We start from the raw sequence: 24,353 nt of genomic DNA on the forward strand, positions 1-24,353 counted from the left end.
TAAACCAAAGATGAATAACCATGCGCAACTTCTGAAGACTTCTGTAAAGTATCTTTAATGACTTGGTTCATGCCATTTTAAAAACAGTCTTTTTCAAGAAGAAAATCAATATATCTGTTGTATTGACTTTGCATTTCTCATTCCTGTTCCCATGTTTGCTAATGATTTGGCATTTACAGTATGTACAGTCTGATGCCTGGGAAGATAGATTGAAAATTCTTTCCAAGTTTCCAACTTGCTAATTATAGTGCACAATTCTTGTCGACTTGCCCCACCATTCTCTACCTCAGTGTAATTAAAAATAAAAATAAAAAAATCAAAGACTTTCTGTGAAAGCTCCATAAAATGCCAAAGAGGCCATCAAAGTGTTTCTCTAATTTCTATGTATGGCCTCTCTAACCTTAAAAAATTGATAAGCAGTCATGCAAATGATTGAAGAAACTCACTGGAAGAAGGCAGCTATCGTGATCTAGACAGCTGTTGAAACACTGGGAATCTTTATTAGACAGCAGTCCTTGGTCTTTCCTGAGAAAATATCTTCATCCCAGTAAGATTTCTGCAGGTAGGTATGAAGGAGAAAATAATTTTGCTCTTCTTTCTCATGAGCCAAGCTGTATTTATTCAACTTCATTAAAGGAAGCGTCTCTGCAACTGATCTTGGTAAAATGTCATTTAACCAGAAATATTTCCTTCATCAAATGCTTTAGAGGCATTCTAAGTATTTGGATTGGGTCTGTGTTTGACAAGGCCATACCCACAGTCCTTTTAAAGGAAGATGCCATGTGATATCACCTAGGTAAGTGGATTCTCAAACCACATCCCCATCTCTTAAAAACAGACAAGAAAATGGGCATGACAAAATCCACATTATACAATATGCTGTATATACAAATTGAAAGACTGCATCTCATTTTTTTCCTGTTACTAAATTTAACATGACTCAGTAAAACATGGAAGCAAAGCACCAATAACCGTCTTTTCCCAAGTCCTTGAAGAATGCCTTGGCATCTCCTACCGTCTTCAGATCTCTAGAGTTTCTTCATTTGCCCCACAAGTGTCTACAACACAGATTAAGCAATTCGTCACTGGGAAAGCACGGACTTTGGAGTTGGCTATCCACTTGTCTGTTTCAGTGTTATATTCAAGAATGTGCCCTAAGCGGCCAACACCCTGAAAACCAGCCAGGACATAGACTATAGATCCCACCGCAGCACACTTCACTGTTACACCTTTCCATGGCATCGGAGACACTGTCTTCCATTCATTCATCTTGATATCGTAATATTCTACATTATCAAGGCCACCTACAAAGCAATGAGATAGATAACTGCTTATTATGTTGCACTGTATGGACTGCACTAGAATAAGCAAACCTAAGTCTTTATTTCCAAGGTTTCAAAAACCCTACGCTTAAAAAGCAAGTCTGAAAGTATACCCTAGTTTCTTACAGCTTATCCTTATATAAATACAAAACCAAGAAAAGTGAAAAGGAGATAGAAAGTAAGATGTATTCTAAAAAATTCACACTAGATGCTTTCTAGAGATTCCAACATGTTACTTCATAAACAGAAGAACTTTCGATGCTGAATTTCTGGTGGATTTGAGGCTGGTGACTAAAACTCAGGAATTACCTGAAAGTTCTCTATAGCAATGGCATTTCATTCTAGACAGCTTATGGGTACTTTTACCAAAACTAGCCATTTACGGATAGAGGAGATCTCTTGTTACAATGATACTAAAATCATTGAAGTGTAAAAGCCTAAGTTCCTTTGAAAAGGGCCAAAGGAACCAATAGTTATTAGAGCAGATTTTGTGACTAAGATTTGCTTCTTCAGGAAATACGCTAGTAATTACACTTGACAATAGCTACAAACATCCTGGTTCCTATTTAACTCAGTTTTCGCTTCTAGCACTGAATTATTAGATCTGAGAGATTAAGAAATCTCTCTATCATATTAACAGATATGAGTTTTTCACCACAGACATAATGCTTCCTCATTTTATTCCAGTAAGAAAATTTTTTGACACTTCTAAGAGGAACGTTCAGTGAATGCACTTATATTTTGCAAGATGGTAGATTATGGATTGATAAAATGTTTGTGCAATAAATGTATCTATTATTTTTGCATTAGGAATCAATCACAATGGAACAGTTTCAGTAGCCAACTAAAATTCAAGTTAAATTCTAAAATAGCATTCATCTGAAATCAAGTATTCCACTTATACCATGAACAGTGATTAAAAAAACCTCATAAATGAGAATTTTCCATTTTGTAAAGCAGTTCAGAAACCCTCTGCAACTACAATTCAATTCTTCTTGTAAAGTATTATTCTTCTAGTTTTAAAGACTAGGAGACAGGCAGAGCATAATTGACTGTAAATCATATTTCAAAGCCAGAGCAGTCAAAAGAGATCTCATATTTTCACCATTTTACAATACCAGACTAGATTTAAGTCTTTAGACTGAAGTTCCTAAAATAGTGGCTACACATTTACCCGTCTCTCAAAAGGACACTAAAATCTCTGAAAACACATGAATAACTAAAAAACCCCAAACCTCAAGAAAACCGACCAAACCAAAAAAAAATATCTTTTCTCAGATACCTGGTTTAGCCATATTAACTGATTCAGAACTGAGCTACGGTAGGGGTGCATATCTGAACTTGACTGTCATTAGTACAAGAATTTGAAAAATAAGGTAGCAGTGAAGAGGAGAGGTGAAAGGAAGAAGGCAACACTGATGTGACAACAATAGGACACGTTTGATGATACTGCTCAAAGCTTTTCAGCTGAACAGAGTGGAATTAATTCATTCCAAAACAGAAAAAAAAAACCCACAAAACCTTGTGTGACCAGCTAGAGAATTAATAGAATTAAAGTACCTAAACTATTTTGTCCACCCACAGCAAATATTTTGTCCTTTACAAACACCAGCCCATGATTCTTTCTGGCTTCAATCATTGGACACAGTTCAGTCCACCTGGGGAAAATAAATCAAACAGAAAAGGACAAATCACCATCTGGTTCATAGAAAGTAAGTATAACTTATCATTAGAAAAATAAAATATAGAAAAAAGCTGCTTAAGAAAAATCATCTTTCAAGTAGAATGACAAATAACTGATTTCTTAATGCTGACTCAGGAAAAATTCCTTACCGAAGTTTTTCCTGTAGTCATCTATACTTCAGTCATTTACAGAGCTAGCAAAGGCACAAGTGACTAAAGCCAACCTGACTTAAAACAACACTTACGTTTCTGTGGCTGGATCATAAACTTCACAGGAATTCAGGACTCTTCCGGAAACATTGTTTCCCAGGCTCCCTCCGCATACATAAATGAGCCCATTCGCCTCTACCATTCCATGGCTGCATCGCTGAGTCAGCATGCTGGGCTTTGTGTGCCAGCTCTCTGTTCTCGTGTCATAGCATTCAAATAAATACAGTGCAGAATTGCCTTAAAAAAAATAGAAACCCACCAAAGTGGCATTAATCTTTATGGTTGTCTTTCAAGAGTTTAATAGCAATTATCAAATTGGTGCTTTGTTTGTTAATGAAAAGGGGAGAGCTGCTTTCCTGCCTTCAAAAGTAGAACTAACCAGCTTTAAACTTGGGATTATTCAGAAACCACATACTTGCAATTATTTTGACTCTTTTCTTCCAAAATATGCAAGTAAGTTTATAAAATTGCTATTTGTGTTTAAAAACAAGAAGAAAAAAAGTGTTGTTTTCTTTTTCTTGGAGGGGAATAAATGTTAAATAGAGATGTATATAAATTACCCATCCCATGGTCATCAGCTCATGCTACTCTTACTACTTGGAAATATATTGAACTTTTAGATGTGAAGATGAAACCAGCTTTGTAAACTGTCTACAGGTTCATGAGTCTTCCTCTAACCAATGTGACTTGCCCAATCCCTGGAATACTAGTTGCCTTTGGAATTTGATAGCTTATGTCATAACATACTCCTGGAATTATTAGCAACCACAAAACAGTTACCCTGTCCAATTTACTTTCTTCCTGAGGACTGGTACTTATTGTCTGGAAGTGCAGGGTCTGTGTACTCTTCCCTCAAAAGCCAAGAAAAGCATTACTGAAATCAAAGCGATTTTTCTAATAAAGATACATAGAGGCTCAAAACTCATTAGTGAGACAGGGCAGAGAAGGCTGAGTACAACTTCCTCAGAAAGGAACCACATCTTTCTTCCCTTTGTTTCAAAAGATATATTCTCCTAGAACAGTTAAAGGTGCCTTTTCTTCTTTTCTTGCCTGTTTTACCTTGGCTTTCTACTTCTAAAAATTAAGCATGTCACAGTAGCAGCACTTACTACCAGCTGAGGATTTGAACCTTCAAAAGGATGCTATGTTTCCAGACCCAAAATGACTCCTATAAACACACTCCTGTGAGGCGTGCATTTGTTCACTCCTACCCTGCCATTCTCAATATCACCAAAAACTGCATTGAGTGGGACATTTTTTTCTTTGATGTAAACAGATGTTTTCTTTGAGGTAAATAGATGTTTTTATTGCTTTGAAGTGTAGAAATTCCCATCCATGGAAAATCCAGCAGACCTGTTTTTTTTTTTTTTTTTTTTTTTTAAACAGGTAGAAGCTTCCATTTTCAATATAATGTTAAATATTTCTCCTGCACTGAAACAAGAGCGGAAGATTCTGGTATGTTCAGCTTCCAAACTCTGCTAGCTATTGCAAATAGAACAGAACTCCCATCAATTCAAGAAGGGCAAATGAGCCATGTTGTCTGCAATGGACTGGCACAGTAATCCAACCTCTTCAGTTGATGGAAAAAAACATGCAATTTTTAGATTTCTTTACAGCTAAACACACTGCGCATTTTATCAGATTAATGCTTTCAACATAATTGCCAGCTTCAAATTAGAAAATACTAGATTCAGGAGAGACAGACCTTTCCAAACTTTCAGTATTCACTGAATTCTGAAGAAAAAGTACAGGCAAAATAAACTCCGTTATCAATGTTTAGCTTTTACTATTTGGTCTTGATTAATGTTTATGGAAAGCAAAGTGAAATTGTGCAGTAATGTGGGGGTGTATTAATATGAAAATGGCTACATTAAATTTTCACCTGTAGTTGTATTAACTATTAACATTTATGTTAATGCATTAACATTTACCATGCATTAGAAAAAATATACTATACTATCAAAAGTTTCTATTGTTATTTATTCCCCATGAACTGAAACACGGGAAACTGCGAAGATTTATGAGATGTTGCAGTGTTCCAAGTTTCCCAATGTGGCCTTAATTAAGCCTATTTCAAGTAATGGGAAAGGTGCTATTTCACATTCACCACACGAGGTGGCAGCTGGAAACTGATTATTCTGCTGCTGCATTAGACCTCTTAAAATATTTTAGAGGTCAGATAACATGGCCCAAATGTTACAACCTCCACTGAGTGACCTATCAATGTTAAGTACCAATCATGACAATTTTTTCTTCTGTTCACCTCCCTCTGCAGCAAGGTAGACCTCAAAGGATCTTTCTTCAAACAATTTCTTCCCACTTGTTTTTATTCCCCAGAACATAGCTTTATTAGCATAGCTATATTTATGGCTATACCATGGCATTTTATGGCATTTCAACCTTTGGGTCATTGATGATGTATCGTGTTTGGACAAAATAAAATGTTCCTGTAACCCCAGAGCCCAAGTCCCCTTCTAGGCTTTTTGGAGAGCAAAAAAATCCCAATGGTCCTTTATTTTTTTCTTTACTATGCTGAATAACATCTAAAGGAAGTATTCTCCATTTGTGGAAGCAAACCAACAGAATAGCAAAATAACAGAAGATAACTTCTGTCATTTGACAGAACAATTGGACAAATTCCTTTACAGGACCAAGTACAATTTCACCACCAAAAGTCGTAGTTGTAAAAGATTTCTTTTCCACTTTTTCCCCCTTTAAAAAACCTAATTAGGCCCGACATATGCTGAATAAAAGGAAGGCTTTTGTCAAAATGCAGCTATTCTGGTCACACATTCCAGAAAATTTTAAACTACACTGAATTCTGTGTATTTATAGAAGAAAGAGAAGAGTGGGACTTCCAAAATATATTTCATTGAATCCCACCATCATAGAATGGTTTGGGTTGGAAGGGACATTAAAGATCATCTATTTCCAACCCCTCTGCCATGGACAGGGACACTTTCCACTAGATCAGGTCGCTCAGAGCTCCATCCAATCTTGTCCCTATTTAACTCTTTAAAAGCTGCAGTGCACTTTTTACTCCAGGTAATGTAAACATTACTCATTTCAATCAGTGAAACCATTTTCAAAACACAACAGAAATAGCTTGTTGGACTGGGCAAAGGGGAATAAAATCCTAAATATGGGAAAATAAACTCATTAGGCTAACATGGCAACGTGCAGTTTCCTGTCAACAAAATCATGCAAAAAACCAGAAAAATTTCCAGCTATCTTTCTTTGTGCTTTTTTGTTTGTTTTAAAGATTTTTAGTGTCTTACCCACTTCTGAACCACCAGATGTATAAATTTTGCCCTCAGCAGCACAGGCTGCAAGGCTATCTCGAGGTGTTGGAGGTCCTAGCTTGGAATACCAGCTATCCTTCACCACATTGTAGCAGTCCATTCGCTTTATAGGGAAGAGCTGGGAACCACCCAAAATATAAACTACGTTGTCCCAGAAGACACAAGCTGCATCCCTGCGCTTTTCAAAGGGACATCGGATGTCTGTCCAGCTGTAATCCTGCATTACAAAGAACAAGTAATGTCTAATAGATTATAACACTTACCTGCACAGTGAGTGTTTTTCAAACAGAGAGCTTTTCATAGAGATTTAGATATGGTCAGTTTTAAGTTCCTTTTCAAAACAAACATGAACACTGTTTATTGAAGAATACTCCTCAGGCGTACTCTTGAAAAATTCTCTTAGACACAGACATAGTTAGCTGCAATGAACCATGACATTATGAATTTCTATTTCCTCATTCCCAGTGTGCACCCAGTACAGCTTTCCTGAAAAACAGTTTTGGTGGTTTTTTCCAACACTATTGACCTCCTGCTGCTATCATGTTAGAAACAATGCATATAATCAATAAAGTAGGATTGCATTTTCTTTTATAGCAATGGAAAAAGACATCTTACATATAGTAACAGATTCTTTCTAAAAAATAATAAAATACAGAATGTATCAAACAAAGACAATGGAAAAAGGAGAAGATAATATCCAAATTGACAAGCAACTCAGTAAAAAAGCTCTGATACATACTTTATTACCATGACAACTAGAAGCTTATTTACAGAATTTACAAAACACAGATATTCTATAGCTATCCACAGTTGATAGCATGAGAAATAGGGTAATGCTCCATCACAAATACTGGCAGTCATGATGCCTAGAAACTGATTTTGCATAGATTGACAAAATCAGCAAGTATCAAATATGAGCAGTAATGCCCAAAGCCTTAAAAACACCAAACTCAACAACTGATGGCAGACCAGGATAGCATACAGCACAAGAAACACTTCTTGAGTAACAGCATCTCACACATTCCATGAGCATAGCTTGAATCCTATACTGAACATGAGAGTATGGGACCTTAACTGTTGTCTGTGCCACCTCAAGAAGGTCTATCTCAACCTGCTGAATGACCTTCACTGCAATGGTTCACACAAGACGTTACATCATTACATTTTCTTAGCAAGGACATACTTCAAACACCTTGGTCAATGAGGAAGAACAGCGACTCCTACATGGGGGTTCAAAGAAAGAGAGGCAGAGCATGTTATAGTCCAGAACATCTTACAATCTTTTCTTGTAGCATCCCCCATATCAAGAAGAGCTGTCAGCTGCATGTGGCCCTTTATGGTGAGAAACAGGTCCTGGGGCATCCTAGAAAGGAAAGCCATACTACAGCATGGCAAAATAAATAGCTACATAAATCTTAAGAAAATGTCTCAGTGCATTGTGTAAGAGCAACATACTTTCTAGCTCAAACTTCTGGCAATTTTACAAAAAACCCTGTTCTTTCCTTTACTGTTATAAAGGGCTGTGACCTGACCCACTTTTATGGCTTCTGTTCTGTATCCATTTCATCCATACCTTTATCAAATGAAAAGCCATAACTTGAGTATACTCAGCAGTACCTCCTCTTTCAGCAGGAGGCAATTTAGGTCATCCTCTTGCAATGCTCTTCGATGTTAGTCTGTATCACATAGAACTGATTTCAATTTTTCAATTTAACACATTTAGGAATTATGCAGAAGTGTTGCTTTACACCACAGTCAAGATCCACATGGCCCTGGGCAGTGCAAGTCTCAGTTCTGGGGGACTGAGTAGGGAAAGACGGACCAAGATAAATATATGGTGACTCTTTCCCTGCTGATCCCTGTTTTCATCAAATTGCAATGCAGGACACCAGAGGCAAAAGCTATACCTTTTTCTCCTTCATTAATTTATTGAATCACTTATTTAAACTGCCTGAACTCCTGAGAGCCTTAAGACCCTGTGATAAGAATGGCAGACACAGTTATGGGCCCTGTGAAAAAGTACCTTTTTTCATTTGAGACTTTTCCTCATTTTGAGTCGATTCCTCTTCTAAGTTTGTCATAAAAACCAGCAGACATGCCCATTGTGGACAACCTCCCCACTAACAGCTTACTGATTACAGCTCTAGCTTCTCATAAAAGGTATGCTGGTTCCCTTAATCATCAAGAAATAGCATTGCCAGGCATGTGTTACTTTTTATTTGTCATTGTTGAATTTTGCACTGCTGAGCATTTAAAAATTCCAACCATTTCTGGCCACCAGAGATAGTAATTTCAAAAGAAAAGCATATTGCTGACACAAAACCTCAATCATATATAAATTCTGTACTGAGAATTCATAAAACAAACCAAGTATTTTATTCCCAACCTGAGGATTTTTTTTTTTTTTTTTAGTATTCTGTGAAAAATTCAACAAGAAAATGCTTCCCACAACTGCTAACAGAATACCTAGGATTTCTAATAGTATTCTGAAATCATGTATGTCTACTCAAATTAGTGCCAGACTGTTCCTCAAGTGTTATGCCCATCTGCATCTGTCCCGTTGCATCATTTTGCTCTCCTGATGAAGTACATGCATCGATAGAAATACCAGTTACAGTGCAACAAAGATAGCAAATATAGTCTTAAAATAATACTGCTAACATCCTCAACAAATACAACACAGTATCTAATCCAGTCTTCTTTAAATAACCTTTCTGACAACAAGGAAATGAAGATCAGCATTAGAGACTAATATTGTGTGCAAAGAATCAGTGAAAATTAAAATTTTTGTACTAGTTTTATCATATAACAGCTATGGAAACTCATATTGCAACCTATGAAAATATATTCAGGAGAAGTATAACCTCTGTTTTGAATTGTTTATGTGACATGTAACAATTTAAGTAAATTTCTGATTTTATTTGAAATCAGAACTGAAGGACTAGGTCACTATTCAATCAGTTCAACAGACAAGCAAAATTCCAAATTTTTCCCAAGGTCCTAACATTGCAGTACATACACAAGCTTAATTCTCTGTTCTTTGACCCTCCCATCATCTTTTGAGGTGACCAATTAAAGTGAGTTAAATGGGGTTCTTTCAGCAGGGGTTCTAGATCCTCGGTTTGTTGCATTTAATAAGCTATTGTCACAGTTTAAAGATTAAAATCAAATACCCAAACAAAACATCCAGAAGAGGACCTTTAAATAGCTTAAGAGCTGGAAATTAAGTAAAAACTGTTCACCAAAACATGACAGACTAGCTAAGAGCACCCAAGAAAGCATATAAGCACTAGGAAAACATAGAAGGAACACATGCTTGTTAGAATAAAGATCTCCAGTCACCCACTTCCAAAATTTTCCTTCCCTGCCCCATTCTTCCCCCTTCCTTATTCCACATGCAAGGCCATAAGTCTTGATTAAGAGGAAATTCTTCAAAAATTCTTCCAAAATCAGTTATTTTTTGGTGTTATCCTGGATAAGTAGTCTATGAAAGGTAAAGCCTTTTTATCCTATGCTTTATGTAGACTTTCACAGACACTACTTTCTGGCTACAAAACAGATTTCTTTGCAAAACCATGCAACTACTTGAAAAGATATGAATGCCCTGATCAAAGGCTTCCCAAACTCAGACCTTGGAAAGGAAAGAATTATCTGCTGCCCTGCACCCCTCACCTCCTCATCCCCCGCTGAAGTGCTGCTTATCTTGAGTACATGTACAAAGGAAAAAGGCAGTCATTAGTTAAGAATTTTGAATTCCCAATAGGAATACATATTAAGAGTCTCTCAAGCTAAGTCAGCAAAGGTTTGGGGTTTCTTCCCCCCAGACTTGAGTGGTACTCAGAGAAGGTGGCTTGAATTTTATCTTACAAAAGGAATGTGAAAGAAAAGTTCAAAACACATCCCAAAGGCTCATTCATTTAGAGTTAGATTTGACAGGGCTCACATTGACTATGAAGCTCACACAGCACACAAAACTGTTTGAAATTTTAACAAGCATTTAATATGCTGAGTTAGAACCAGAATTTCTTCAAGACAATATTACATGCATGGGATCTCATAACTTAAAGGAGCCCCGATGTTTACATAGCAAATTTGTTCTGTATTATTATATGTGCTTGCCTGGTAAAACAGGGTATGGGTAATCCTTCTGCATGCAGTTGATGTTTTTAGACCCTTTAGTCTGCATAGCTGAAATATACACCATTCCTGTGGCTTGACTTTATTCAAGAAACATGGGAACAAATTTTAGGCAGAACTTGCTTGCTCTAAATTGACCACCTCTAAGTTTTTTTGCCGTAGAAACTCACTTTTTTCCACTTTGTAATACTTGACTCCCCATTCTTTTCCTTATACCCTCTTAAGAACAAACAAATTTTGAACCATTTAGAAGATTTAGAAGTGGTTGCATATTTATAATAAATGCACTAAAAAAACCCATATAAAAACTGGGTTCTACACTAGCATACTAGCCAGTAACTTAACATGTGCTAAAAAAACCTGCTATGAGTTAATCTCTAAACACATAAATGCATGCACATGCATACAGACTTTCATATATTCCTAACCAATTGCCTGATGTTTTAGTGATCTTTTGTTTATTTGCAGATGTGGAATGCACATACCAATCAATGCTCAACTCACACGGACTGATCAACTCTCCATATCTAATATTGCTAAAAAACAAACACAATCTTTCTATTCAAAATGAAGTATTACATCTAGGTACACAGAATTAAAAATACTTAGTTAACCATATTCTTCCAATTGTATACCCAGGAGGGAGGGAATACTTCCTTCCTAATACCATTTTGTAGATCATTATGCCTTAGTTAATATCATCACAAAGAAAACAGGTAAGATTACAAACAGTGAATCTTAATGCATTCCGAGGTAACGATTACCTTGGGATTAAAATATCTGCAGGACTGGGGCTGAGAGCCTCCAAACAAAGCAATGCGATAATCATGCTTTTTTCTTCGTGGGCGGGTACCTTCCACTAACTCTTCTCGGTCTTCTGGGGAAAGGAGGTGGTATCGCATCCCACCTGCAAGGAAGACAACAACTGTTGCAGATCCAGTGTGGCTCATACATGGATAGGGATGTTTCAAGAGGCAGGGATGGGGGAGAGATGGAAGGGAGGGAAAAGATGAAAACCAAGTCTCTACATTACACCTATTCAGCTTTGATTCAAAATGGAAGAACGCACAGCAGCATGTGAGGGTGGGAGCACACATCCAGATTTACACCCCATTCCAAATTGGCTGCTCCATGTGAAAACAGGACAGATACAGACTCATGTTATGTACCAATGGTTTGATCAGCTCATTTATCCAATATTAACAAACAATTAAGACTGTTGCATTGGAACAGTCAAAAGGAAGCAAACCCAAAAGAAAGCATTCCAAAGTGTGCAAAAATATCTGTGACATTACAAACCACTAAAACCAGACAAAAATTCTTATTTGCTATACAATACAGTGACTCGGTGTCACCAAAGAAGTATGACTGTGATGTCAAATGTCAGCAAATACTTACCAACATTTAGGTTAATTTGAATCCTGCTCACTGAGTCTGAAGGAAAACAGTTGTGTACTGATTTTTAGATCTAAGTTGAAGCCAACTAGTTAATTGCTACTGAAGTTGCTTTTCTGTCTTAAACGCTAAAATTTTACAAATTTTGTCTAAATTTGTAAAATGTTTAGACACAAATGGTGCCTAAAAAGAAAAGAGAAGCTTGTTTCCTATTTCATCTGCACCCTGAGAATGCAAATGTAGGATCAATCATTGTAGGATCAACAAAATCAGTAAAACATACACCTAAAATTCTAATTTGCTTAGGAAAGCTTTAGAATATTCAAAATGTTGACATATTTCCTTTATTAATGCACATACGAACATGAAGGATATTGAAGTCACGAGCCTGACACAAAGGCAGACTAACTTTCAGTTACCCTAATAAGTCATTGACAAAATCTCCATTCCATTACTTCTGATGGAGCTCATATCATTTGCTAGGAGAAAACAAATGAAAGTCACACTGTTACATAAGATGAGTTTTATTTACATAATAATCTGCCAATCCAACTTCAACTAAACACAACATCCTAGAGGGAACATAGATGTATTTAATGTGAAAGTGTTAGAACATTCTAAAGCAAACAACTTTCAAAAACTTTCAATGCATTTTTAAAAATTATATGGAACATCATAAAGATTTCAGCGAGAGGTCAACTTACTGATCACCATTTTAAGGCATTCTGGGTTATCCTGAATAAGTGGCTCAGCCTGAACTGTTTTACTTAAGAAGTTCTTTGATATTAGAGGAAATCGGACTTTAGCAAGAATATCAACCATGTACGGCTGGCGATTCGGCTCATCATACTTCAGCCATCTGACTGCTGCATCATAAACCTTGAACAAGACACAAGGAGAGAAAGGGATAAGGTATATCACCACACAGCAAGACAAGTTACAGAACATTAATACTATGCATTGATTCTAATGCCTGCTGGAGGTTAACCTATACTAAGATTGTATTATGTGGGGATCCCATTGCCATCTTTCAAAAAAACCCTCTACAACAAAAGTCAACCAAGCCCCAAAAAAAGACAATGTTCAGACAAGTAAAACAGATGTACAACCACTGAATAAATCTCATCTACAAACTTCAAAAGTCTACTACTTCTGCTGTTTAACTTTTTTCCCTCCAAATGGAAAACATGAATCTGCAATTCACATTTATGTGGGTGTACCAGGTTAAATCTAATACTCTTCAAGTTCTATGCCATAACATCAGTAATGCTTTCACAGAAACAAAGTAACTTCTACTTGATATAGTCTCCTGAGGTGATAAACTGGTTTTCTTACCAAATCATCATGTTGGGTATCCAAACACATTTCTATTGTTGTGTCTTAGGGGACCATTTAAATCAAAGTTTTTATCTGCAAATTACTGTAAATTTACCAGGGCATCTTTTTCTCCTCGTCAGAGGAAAAGATAATGGGTTTTCTTAGGGGTCAGGGAAGAGGAAGATAATCAAGAAATCAGCTCCATTTATAATTGTCCACTGGGTCAGGAAGAAATGAAAAAAAAAATAAAATTCAAGGATTACATGTATATTCTGACACTTCCATGCTGTTCTCAGACACAGGAAGCTTATCCAGTAGCACTGACTCTGAAGTGGCAGGACAACCTCACTGTAAGCAATAGCACAGCCAGTGCCTACACCTGTAGCTGAAACTGGTCACAGGGGTGCTGAGTGACTGAGATATAACATGGAAAGACACTTCATGGAAGAATTATTCAGGGCTACTAGACCACCCCAGTTGTAACTCTGCAAAATTATCCAGGAATTTGAGAGAGCAAAGAAAACAATAATTAAAGGCTCAATTCCATCAGCTAAGGAAATTTAACAGAATGACTTGAACAGGAGCATTGTATAGGACAGACAGTACTTAATGCTAAATGTAACTATGCTCCACACCAACCCAAAAGTTAGCGTATAATGTCAACTTTCTAGCAGTGCTTCTGAGAAATAAGATTCCTGTAGTACAACTGTCAAACTTTGGTAGGTTCTTACTGCACACTACCAGTTTCCTAAAGGAATTTTAATGATGCTGTGCTGAATACATTTCTGCCACTGCTGCCAGGTTAAAGCATGCCATCCTACCTTACCACTAAGAACTTCAAGAATGTAAATCTCAAATATCATTTTGACTGCAAGCCAAATGACACTTCCAGCCCTAAGAATGTTACCCCAAGATCTGAACTTTTCCCAGCACTCAGCAAGAATGTTTAACTGCAACATTACTCATATTTATACCTGTAACAAACCAACTACCATATTCAGTCACCTGATATTATCCACCACTCTTACTAATTCTTATTTTCATAACTTACATCACCATACAGTAAGACAAATAACTAAACCTTAATGCTTCAAATCAATTCTGCCTGTTGGAGGTCAATGTCAATGGAAACTTCATAGACAGCAGAACATCCATTTCCAAGAGGATATACATGCCCTCTCAGCTACAACATCCCTCTGTTGCACTTCGAAGGTATGAGTCAACTCATGATGCCATACGCACACAAGCTTAAGTTACCTAATTCAAGCACCAGAACAGCAGAGCCACAAAAGGAGGATTTCAGTTTGCTTTCAACAGCTTTGACTAAGAAGCTACAAGTACCACTCAAGGGCTACAAGTACCACAACCAGCCTACAACCATCTGTCTGGACTGCAGTGTAGACACCTATATGCTTCCAGTTTTCCTGCAGTAGGAAAAACAAGCTGGCAAATAATCATTCAGGGCTGTGCTCTAAGCTGAATCAAGCATTCCAGATGGGATGGCTGCAAATATAATTTCTACCACAGGTTACAAATTTTAACTGAGTGAACTCCAGGCTCCTTTCAGCTACCTAAACTTTTTTATGTCCAGTCCCTAAATAAGGGTGTTACAGCAATCCACCACTGCCAATGCATAAAGCTTTCAGTGTTTTACCCATCTTACTTTTAAGTCCCTCAGTTTCCCAGGCTTGTGTATGTTATGTTTTCATCAGAAAACTCCTCTCTGGAAGGGGCTAGGCCATACTCAGGTAGAAAAATGCATCCATTAAGGTGCAGTTTCCTCACCACCTTGAAGTGGTCCACTTTCACCAAAAGCACATAAATCCCAATCTAGAAGCAACCACTACAAAACAATTTAGCTCACATACTACTGAATCCTAAGAAGTCCTATAGATATCCTGACAAAGGAAACTGTTCTGCTTATTCCCTCTGTGACTTCTTTCTTCAACTTTGCTGAAACAACATATCTATAAGCCACACCTGAAATGTGAATATTTATTAATATTTGGTTGTGACCAAATTAGGATGAACCTTTTATTCCACAATTTAGGAAGCACTATGTGCATCGTATCCTCTAGGAACATCAGAAGTGAGACAGTTGAATACCTGAAGCCATTTCTTGATTAAAAAAAGATAGTTAAGTTCAATGCTTTCAGCTTCTACGAAACAGGAATCTCACCTGGTCTTCTGCCCTCACTGTCAATGTATCTTGGTTCAGGAGATGGGTCACACGCTTAACATCAAGCTGAAGAAACTCATCTGTCTTGTAAACCTCAGTGAAATGCTGATGGATGAAGTCATCTGCAGTGGCTTTCAGTTCCGGGCAGTCTAAGCATTCTGCTAGCACACTTATGCCTATGAAGGAAAACGAAGAAAAAAAACCCTGCTAAACCCTTGAACTGCAATTACCTTTAATATATTCAAATAAAATAAAATTACTATAGTTTCAGTGATACTTAGCATTTTCAGTTTAATATTTACTACCATGATTTTTCTCCCCGCCATTAAAACAATTTTCAATTCAAGGCAAACTAAGCCAGGGATAAACTGCTGATTCCTATTCCCGACTAAACTTATTGGAGCATCAGGCCTGCAACACTTGCTTTATTAACTGTCTCTCCAGCACTATTGCCTCACTGTTTCTTCCCCAATTACAAAGCAGACAATACCTTCACCAAGTCTGTGCCAATCCACACTAACCACGTCTAACCAGAATAGCTTGAGAAACTGGATCCACATTTTACAACCTCTCCTGACCTGCTCATGCAGCATCAGTCACCAACCAAGCCTAATATCCTTCAAGAGTCATGGTGAACTGGGACCTTTCTATGCATGTAGCACAGTCAGCTGCAGTCCAACACAAAGTCAAGCTGATGTTGCTGGAAGGACAGAAGGTCGGCATAAAGGTATAAACACGAAAAGCACCCCTGCCAACTTTGCCATTAAAAAACGTGCAGCCATAGAGCTTTTCAGCAGCTTCTCATCAAGCCACAGTCTTCCTTCTCACAGAGGAAATGTCCAGTGGGTTAGGAACAACTAACATATGGGTTGCAATTAGTCTGGGCTGCTCCGAGTAGTAAAATGCAAACTAGAAAGATAAAATCCACATATATCACAAAATTTCAAGATTCATATTAGACCATGGTTTCTTTCAAATATTTTTTTTAATGAACTATGTACTTGCTTATGAGTTTGCACAAAACATGTTCCAATTTAAAAAACAATGCCTTAAGGAAAAAATGTTTTAATCTTTTTGCAATAAGTTAGCAACAAAGTATGCAAGTGTTAGAGACCATAATTAATTTTGCACCTAGCAGAAGCCACAGGGCAGAAATATGCCTCAAAGCAAGCCCAAGTGGCATTTTCCTTAGGTAATGTCTTTCTTCCAGCAGTTGTTTCAGAGCTGCAGCTGTACTGCACTGAAGTGTTAGTTGAGTCACTACAATTCAGATGTACTCTGCAAAACATTTCAATTGCTGCTATAAACACCTGTAACATGATTGAGATGTTACTAGGAGAATTATCTAACAATGTCAATAAAAAACATGAAAAAGTTTCTCTTAAATTTCTGATTATATAAAGTGCACCAAATCTTAAGCGTGAAAACTTATTTAGTTCTACTTGTTTACCTTTTCTGTAACACCAAGTTTACATTACAGCTACAGAACATGATTATCAAACCTGCCCAGATGACATCCACTGTTTTCAGTCAAAATGAAAAGTGATTAAAACCAAAAGTAGCCTAAACTTACTCTGTTTGTACTTGTAAAAGATATGCTAGTTTCACAAAAGTTACAAATATGTCAAATTCTGTCTGCAAGTACAGTAACAACTGAAAGCTGCACCTCACTAAACACATGCAGTTCTCTAACAAAGAAGAAGCCTCAGCATCCTGCCAAGCTGGATGAGACCTTGCACAGTCAGTGGACCCTGTGGCAAGGGGCAACATCTCAGATTCAGAGAAAAACTATTTTTACATGCCTGAATTTAGCCAAATGTTACTGTTTATCTGCAGATAGACAAAAATAAACAGTAAATTTAATTTCTCTTACCAAGACAATTGGAAGCATCAACTTGTTCTTTTAAAAAGTCCACACACATTTTTTTCACAGGTTCAATCTGATACTGGTTTGCTGCATCTAGTAGAGACTGGACATTATTGCTGTTAACCGAGATTCTGCAAAGCAGAAGGTGCAAAATTAACATCACTAAAATGACCTAAGTTGCAGCAATAAAAAAAGCAACTTACACAAATTCACATAAATGGCAAAATTATTTCCCTCCTATTTACCCAAGAAACTTTCACATCCAGTCTAAGGACACATCCTTCATGACCTTTCCAAACCGCTTTTGTTTGCTCCACTTTACCCCGGCAGGGCAAAGAATAACCAGTTCTGGGATCTGAAGAATAAGCCTTTAACAGGTCCTGTGTGGTCCTATACTATTGTTGTGAGTTGTGTGATTAACCACTTCCACAAAAGGAAAAAACAAACAAACACTGAAGCGTTTTTAATGACCATTTTCAACTCCCAAACAGACATCAGCAAAACCTGTCTAAACTCTCTCAGGATGGGTCTGGCTGATTTGCCCAGACTGCATAAGCAGAACAACCAGTTTGGCAGTGCTTCAAGAGAAGGTATGGAGGCCACAGTCTAGGGCTTGGGTATCAGGACAGGCAGCCATGCAGCTGGGGTAGGCTGTTGACACAGACTGCCTCTTACCACTGATGGACTATACAAGAAGATTCCTCTCGAAAGAAAGGAGAAAGCCTCCCTAATGAGAGTTAACCCCATTAGATGAAAGGCCTGCCATCCATAGGTCTGATTAAAGCTGATTAAGTACTGCTGTTTACAATCCTAGCCATCTGCAAGAGCTCTCTTGGGCGGGGTGGGTAGGAAGAGAAAGAAAACCCACAAAAGCCCCCAAATACATGGACAAGCTGAGATAGGGGGGGGAAATACTGTTCACAAAAGTGTTATCCACCCTGCCTGTTTTGAGATGAAGGTATAACTCCTGAAAATGGTTCTGTGCCATAGCTACTACGACCACAAAGAGAGACCCTGCTGACATCAATAAGGACCTGAATTGCAGAACCATGGGAAACATCATTTGACTCCGACAGCTTGAAGTGCTTTGAATTGCTTTCTGGAGACAAATACCGTTCTCTTTAGTCTGTAGGGCTTCCTACTGGTTAAATAAAAAGAAAGAGGGAAGAAGGACAGAAGGTCTAGTCACATCAGGCTTTAAACAAAGGAAATAATTTTAATGGTAACAAAACTGATGAATCACAGAAGTATTTTTTTAAGCTTTTATCATTTAGAATTGGCAGGCTGCCTAGAAAAGCATGAGCTTTAAACAGTAAAAATACCTTGCAGTATAAGCAAACTCCACGAGCTGTTCAATGATGTCAGGCTCTGCATCTTTTAGCTCCACTTCAAAGGACTTTGATTCAATCATGTTTGCTGTAAACAGATTAAAAGACAAACTTTTAATCAACAATCACTCTAGTTTTTGTATGTTTTGCAAACAGTAGAAAATAAAGCAATTACACAAAGTGGTAACCTGCTAAAAACTGCTCAGAGTTGATTGCTGTTTTCCCAGGATTGCTAATCCAAGTCAGGAAAGGAGGCAGTGGAACAAACAAGACAACTGATATGAGTACATCCTTGCATTATCTGAATTATGATAAACTGTGTTAAGGAGAAAAAGTCCTAGGCATTGTTGACTGCAGACAGACTGGCACGTTAGCATTAGCACTGTCAAAAGCCATTTCCACATTCAAGCTGATAACAACGGAGACAGGTCCGAGCTCCCCACACCCGGACACAGCACCAGGTTTGCCCACAGATGGTTACCACTGACCACTGGAATGAATGGTTATTTTACTTCCACTCAGCTTTGATTTTACAGTAATTTTACAATTCATAGGTAAGGCAGACAAAAGATAAGATACTGCATAACTGTATTTTTAAAGAGAGCATAAATGAAAGAATTACAAAATCACAGAACTAGGGTAATCCCACTAAGGTTGGAAAAGATCTAAGATTATCCACTCCAGCCACTAAACCACATCTGTAACCTCTGAAAGCCAAATTTATATGCAGAAGTGCCAGATGGCAGACAAATTCTGTAATGGGACAAGAAAAGCACCAATTTTTAGGTTAATGAAGGGAGATAAACTCTAATACACTCTAAGTGTATAGGTCCCTGTTATTAATACTTCATTTATAAAAAATTATAAATGAAGCAACACTTGACTTGGTCAAAAGAGAGCTGAAGAGAAAATGAGGGGAGGGGCGAACAGATGAATGGAAGAAGGACACAAAATGAGAAATCTTCACTTACACTTATCCCTCAAATTGATCACTTTCATAAGATAAACAGGTTGACAGACACAAATATAACAGGATAACATCATGAAAGTTTTAAATTAATCAATTTTCAAAAGACTTACTAGTAAACATCAGGTTAAAAAAATGACTGGCTGAAGCAAGCACAACACGGTGAGCTGGGATCTTTCTTTCTTGAACCATAAGAATGACATCACAAAGAGTTTTCTGAATCAGAGGAAAAAAAGACAAAAATCAGCATTTTTGAAAATATTTCAACAACACTTCTTTTAAAACAGCTTATGGAAATCCATTGCTTTTTGTAACACGCACAACTCAAGAGCACTATGTGATAAAAAGACTTTCTGAAAGTCGAAGTTCAGTAGCCTTGAGAACTAGCAAACATCAGTTTACCCATGAATTTGTACAGGATGGTCACAAATAACATGAACTCTGATTAAAGTATCTCCTGTAGCTTTTACATCAGCCTACAATAATGTAGGGGCTGCATTTATATTGCACTGCTTTCATCTATCAGTGGCTCTCCTCTGCTCTGCTGCTGATTTAAAATAAAAAAAATTCACAGAACCTCATATCTGAAGACTGCCATCCTATTTCCCAACTGGAGTCAAAGTGATGAATGAGTTTAAAGCATTCAGTAGAGCATTTTAAAGAAAATGGATCAAAAAATACCACTTCTGTGGAAGGGTTTGACTGGTCTTACTGATGAGCAACTAGCTTCCAAACAAAACATAATTTATTTCTTTTTTGTTTGCTGTTTACATGTAGGCAGCTAGTTCCTCCCCTACATGTGAACTGTCATCCTCTAGAAGGAGAAGGGAAAGCAACAGAATTTATAAAAGCTGTCAGGAAGGATTGGGGTAAAAAAAATCCCCATAATCTGAATAGATTCTGAAATGCTGTCTCTTCTAAGAACATATTGAATGAAATAAATGCGTATCATACTACAGTTAATTATAATTATCCATTAAGAAAGAAAAATTGAGGAGCACTGCTTTCTCAAAAAATAGGAAATAATTTTGGACTATTACCTTAAGTTCATGGAACTGCTTTCAAAAACATCTAAGTACACCAATCCCAAGGCCAGCCCCAGAAGAGAACATTTCCACTGTGGGAAATACATACTTGCTTAGAACTGCAACAGGGTTTTTTCCACATGGCGACAATATTATCCAGGGCTGATAACCCACATTTACAATTCCTTTAAACATGCCTGGTTTTATTTTTTTACAGGACACTCAAAAGCACATATTGGACAAAATATAAATAATAATTTCAAACATATTATCTAAATGGAAGTTAGATGGGGGTGACATATAGCTTCCTCTGTAGTTTTAAACCACTTAGGACTGAAGCAACAACAAAAAAAAGAGACCTCTTTTCCTCTGGAAATGTTTCAGAGGAAATCCTTTAAAAGACGGAATTTCTAACACTTCTGGCTCAAAACAAGCATTGGAAACTAGCAGTGCAAGATACCATAAAATCCTGTGGCCAAGTTTTGCCACGACTTGCAGCTGTTGCTTGAGCTCACACTGCATTTTTAAGACACATTAAATGCCTCAGCTCAGCATTTGAAACACCTCAGATGTTCTAAGGCCCCTCTGAGTGGATCTGCCAATCAAAACAGATCATCATTTTAACTTCTTTCCCTGGGATGTTTCTGGGTGTGACAGTTCTATTTCAACTAATGCTCTTCTGAGGATTTCTGCACTTCTTTCCAGAAGGATCCACTGTTGTCACTGGGCCACCCCCATGATGCAAAAGGGGACTGGTGGTAACCAAAGGACACACCCGGGAGTCAGCTTCTGCAGGGCACCTCACCTTCCAAATAACAGGTTCAGCAACACCTTGCACCTCTATCCTAGCTACATTCCCAGTGACGTCATTCTTGGCTGACCTCCACTGAGTTGCAGTGTTGCAACAAATGACTTATGCACGTGGCTGTCCAATAGCTCTGGAAAACCCACAAAGATGAGGGTCACCAATGCTGGAGACAAGCAACAAGTCCTCCAAGCACTAAACACACCTGGCCCCAACATCTCACCCGTACTGAGTGCAAGCGTGTCCACAGTCTACTCTAAACTCCCATACTCATGGAGGATTCCTCGTCATCCCAGCTCACACAAAAAGCAGCCTCCTTAAAATGAGCTCTCATTAAGTTCCCACCGTCCCAGATTCCAACAGGATTAAACTAATGAGCTAAAATACCTAAAGCTGCATGTGCACCTTGATGTTTCCATCACAGGAAATTTTAACTCATATTCAGGTTTTGTAACTACAGCATAGTTCTTGACTTATCAAAATACAAGACGAAAGTGCTGACTACAAATCCTCTTACAACTTGAGCACAACTAATGAGATGAAATTGGTTATGTTTTCCTCTGGCTACTGCTGACTTCCCAAATTTATCCTGTGTAATCACACCTTCCCCTACTTCTTCAGTAATACTTGAGCTCCTCTTACAAACAACTCCTAGAAGAAGCATGAAATTTCATGAAATCTGCAAGAATTTCTGGACCAGTCAGCACTGTGTGGGATACGTAAAGCTCACCTGATGAAAAGTTTGCAGGCAAAACTCAGACCTGCACCTCCCTAGGCATAACAGGTTCTGGAATGTGAATCAGAAATACACACAAACTTCATAGCACTTAATCCTGACGCTCCCACTCCTTGTTTGGAGTGGCTCATAGCTACGTGAGAGCTGGCACTCCACTATACTGCAAGATGAGGCACTTACACAGAATAATGTGGTACCACACACCGGAACAGGGACATGGTAAAGCACTGTGAATTCCTGTTCTGGGGATTGCACATATACCTACAGGAGAGCAATATCTCCTCTATCTACTTACAAATCATAACAGCATCTGGCATTCCCTTTCAAACAATGGCACAGGTATGAACTAAACACTGAGGAAGCAAGTTATGAATTCAGGCATACCTTGGAATACGTTTACACTTTTAGATCAGAAACAAAGCCTACATAAAAAACATAGATCACAGGCTTTAAGTCTTAACTCTACTACCTGAAGTCACTGAAAAAAAAATAGTTTTTCATACATAAGAGCTTAGTTGTGTGAAATAGTTTATGCAGACAATATAACTGACTGCCTGTTAGTGAGAGAAGAACAGGGTTGAAGTTCTAGAGAAAAGCAGAACCAACACCAATACTCAAGAGGTCAGGACCCAGACAGCTGGTGCAGACAGCATTAAAAGCCGGACTGAGCCTCTGGCAAGACTAACACTGGAAGACAAGAAACTAAACTGTACAAGATACAACACATGGCAGTGCCAAGTGCGAAGCCCCTACATGGTCTGGCTTCAGAGTCAGCTTTATTTCTGGCTACACATCACTGTTTTTAAAGAAAACGAAGTTCCACAATCAATCTAGATACTCCTCTGAGAAGAAAGATTTCATCATATGCAAGGAGTTATGTGTATCATCCTTCTGCTCTTGTACCATTAGTTCAATGTTCTTTATAAAAAATAATTAAAAATGAGTATTTACTTCAGTTTAGACGGCTCAAATTAAATGCTCTTGTTATGACTGCAATTTTGGTTACCACTCTTGCTCTATTGGTAAACAGAGGAGTCACCTTTAATGCTCATTAAACTATTGACCATGGAAGCCGATCAGCCCAAGAGTTCAGTTTAAGGCCGAATGAAGCCACTAAACTCCTACACTGCCACTGGCTTCCTAGTGCCATGGCCAGAAGCATTCAAGACAAAAATGCCAGCTGTGAAACCAAACTATGGTTCTACTCCGCTGCAGTTTCACTGTTCACAGGCTACACAGTCAGTTGGTTCAGAGAAGAGTTTCTGGTCAAAAGTCCAGCACTAGAGCCTTTCCACTGCCCTTAGGCTTCGGTTCGAAAAGGGCTCCGCGAATGCTCTAACCGGAGACACGCATCCATCAATCACAGCCTCACTCCCGCCCTACCACACGCAAGGCGATACCAGCTAAGGAAAAAGAGATCCACGGCGTCTTCTGCCTCCAGCACCCACAAGGAGCCGGCGCAAATGAAATCGGAACTCGCCACTCTCGCGGTGCTGCTCCGGAGACCCTGAGGCACCGGCGGTGCCGGGTCCGGTGGGTTTTTTCCCGCAGTCGGGGCAAGAGACGGGAAACCCACGGGACCCTCAGGGCGGCACGGCCCCGGCGAGCGCCTCCCGTACCTGCTTGCGCATGGCGTTCATGACGCCCATGAAGGAGGCGAGCAGCTTCGCCTCCTCGCGGGCGGCGAGCTTCTTCTCCGTCTTCTTCTTGCTGCTCTTCTCCGACCCGGGCGCGGCCATGCTCGCCCGCGCTCACCGCCGGCGCGCCGACCCCGCCCGGGAACATGCGCCCGCCGGCTGCCGGGCGGCCAAGAGCGTGTGCCGGCGCTGGGCAGGGGCGGCAGGGCGGGCACAGGGACACCGGAGCGCCGCGGGCAGCCCCCGGAGCGCCGCTGTCGCCGCGGCGGACTCGGCCTGGGGGCGGGGCCGGGCGCGCTGACGCCATCGGCCGGCGCGCGGCCCCACGCGGGGTAAACAAAGAGCGGGGCGGGGCTCGGCGGCGTCACGTGGAGGGCGCGTGCGCGGCAGCCCGAGGGGCGCGGGCCCCGCGGGGGCGTGGCTTTCCCAGGAGAACGCGGAGG

General features: G+C 39.0%; 1 protein-coding gene across 1 annotated transcript; it reads right to left on the minus strand.

Annotated features, from left to right (window-relative positions):
• Positions 1 to 39: 39 nt before the first annotated feature.
• Positions 40 to 24,082, minus strand: KLHL7 (kelch like family member 7). The gene is made up of 11 exons (XM_040080940.2): positions 23,893 to 24,082; positions 19,821 to 19,923; positions 18,735 to 18,828; positions 17,419 to 17,543; positions 15,546 to 15,721; positions 12,754 to 12,928; positions 11,419 to 11,561; positions 6,494 to 6,734; positions 3,251 to 3,452; positions 2,883 to 2,980; positions 40 to 1,304 (listed from the first exon to the last, which is right to left on the minus strand). Exons 1-11 carry the CDS (start codon positions 24,010 to 24,012, stop codon positions 1,021 to 1,023), a joined length of 1,761 nt encoding a protein of 586 aa, XP_039936874.1. The 5' UTR covers positions 24,013 to 24,082; the 3' UTR covers positions 40 to 1,020.
• Between the last annotated feature and the right edge of the window lie 271 nt (positions 24,083 to 24,353).

Source organism: Hirundo rustica, chromosome 1, assembly GCF_015227805.2.
Source record: "Hirundo rustica isolate bHirRus1 chromosome 1, bHirRus1.pri.v3, whole genome shotgun sequence".
In the NCBI taxonomy this organism is placed as follows: domain Eukaryota; kingdom Metazoa; phylum Chordata; class Aves; order Passeriformes; family Hirundinidae; genus Hirundo; species Hirundo rustica.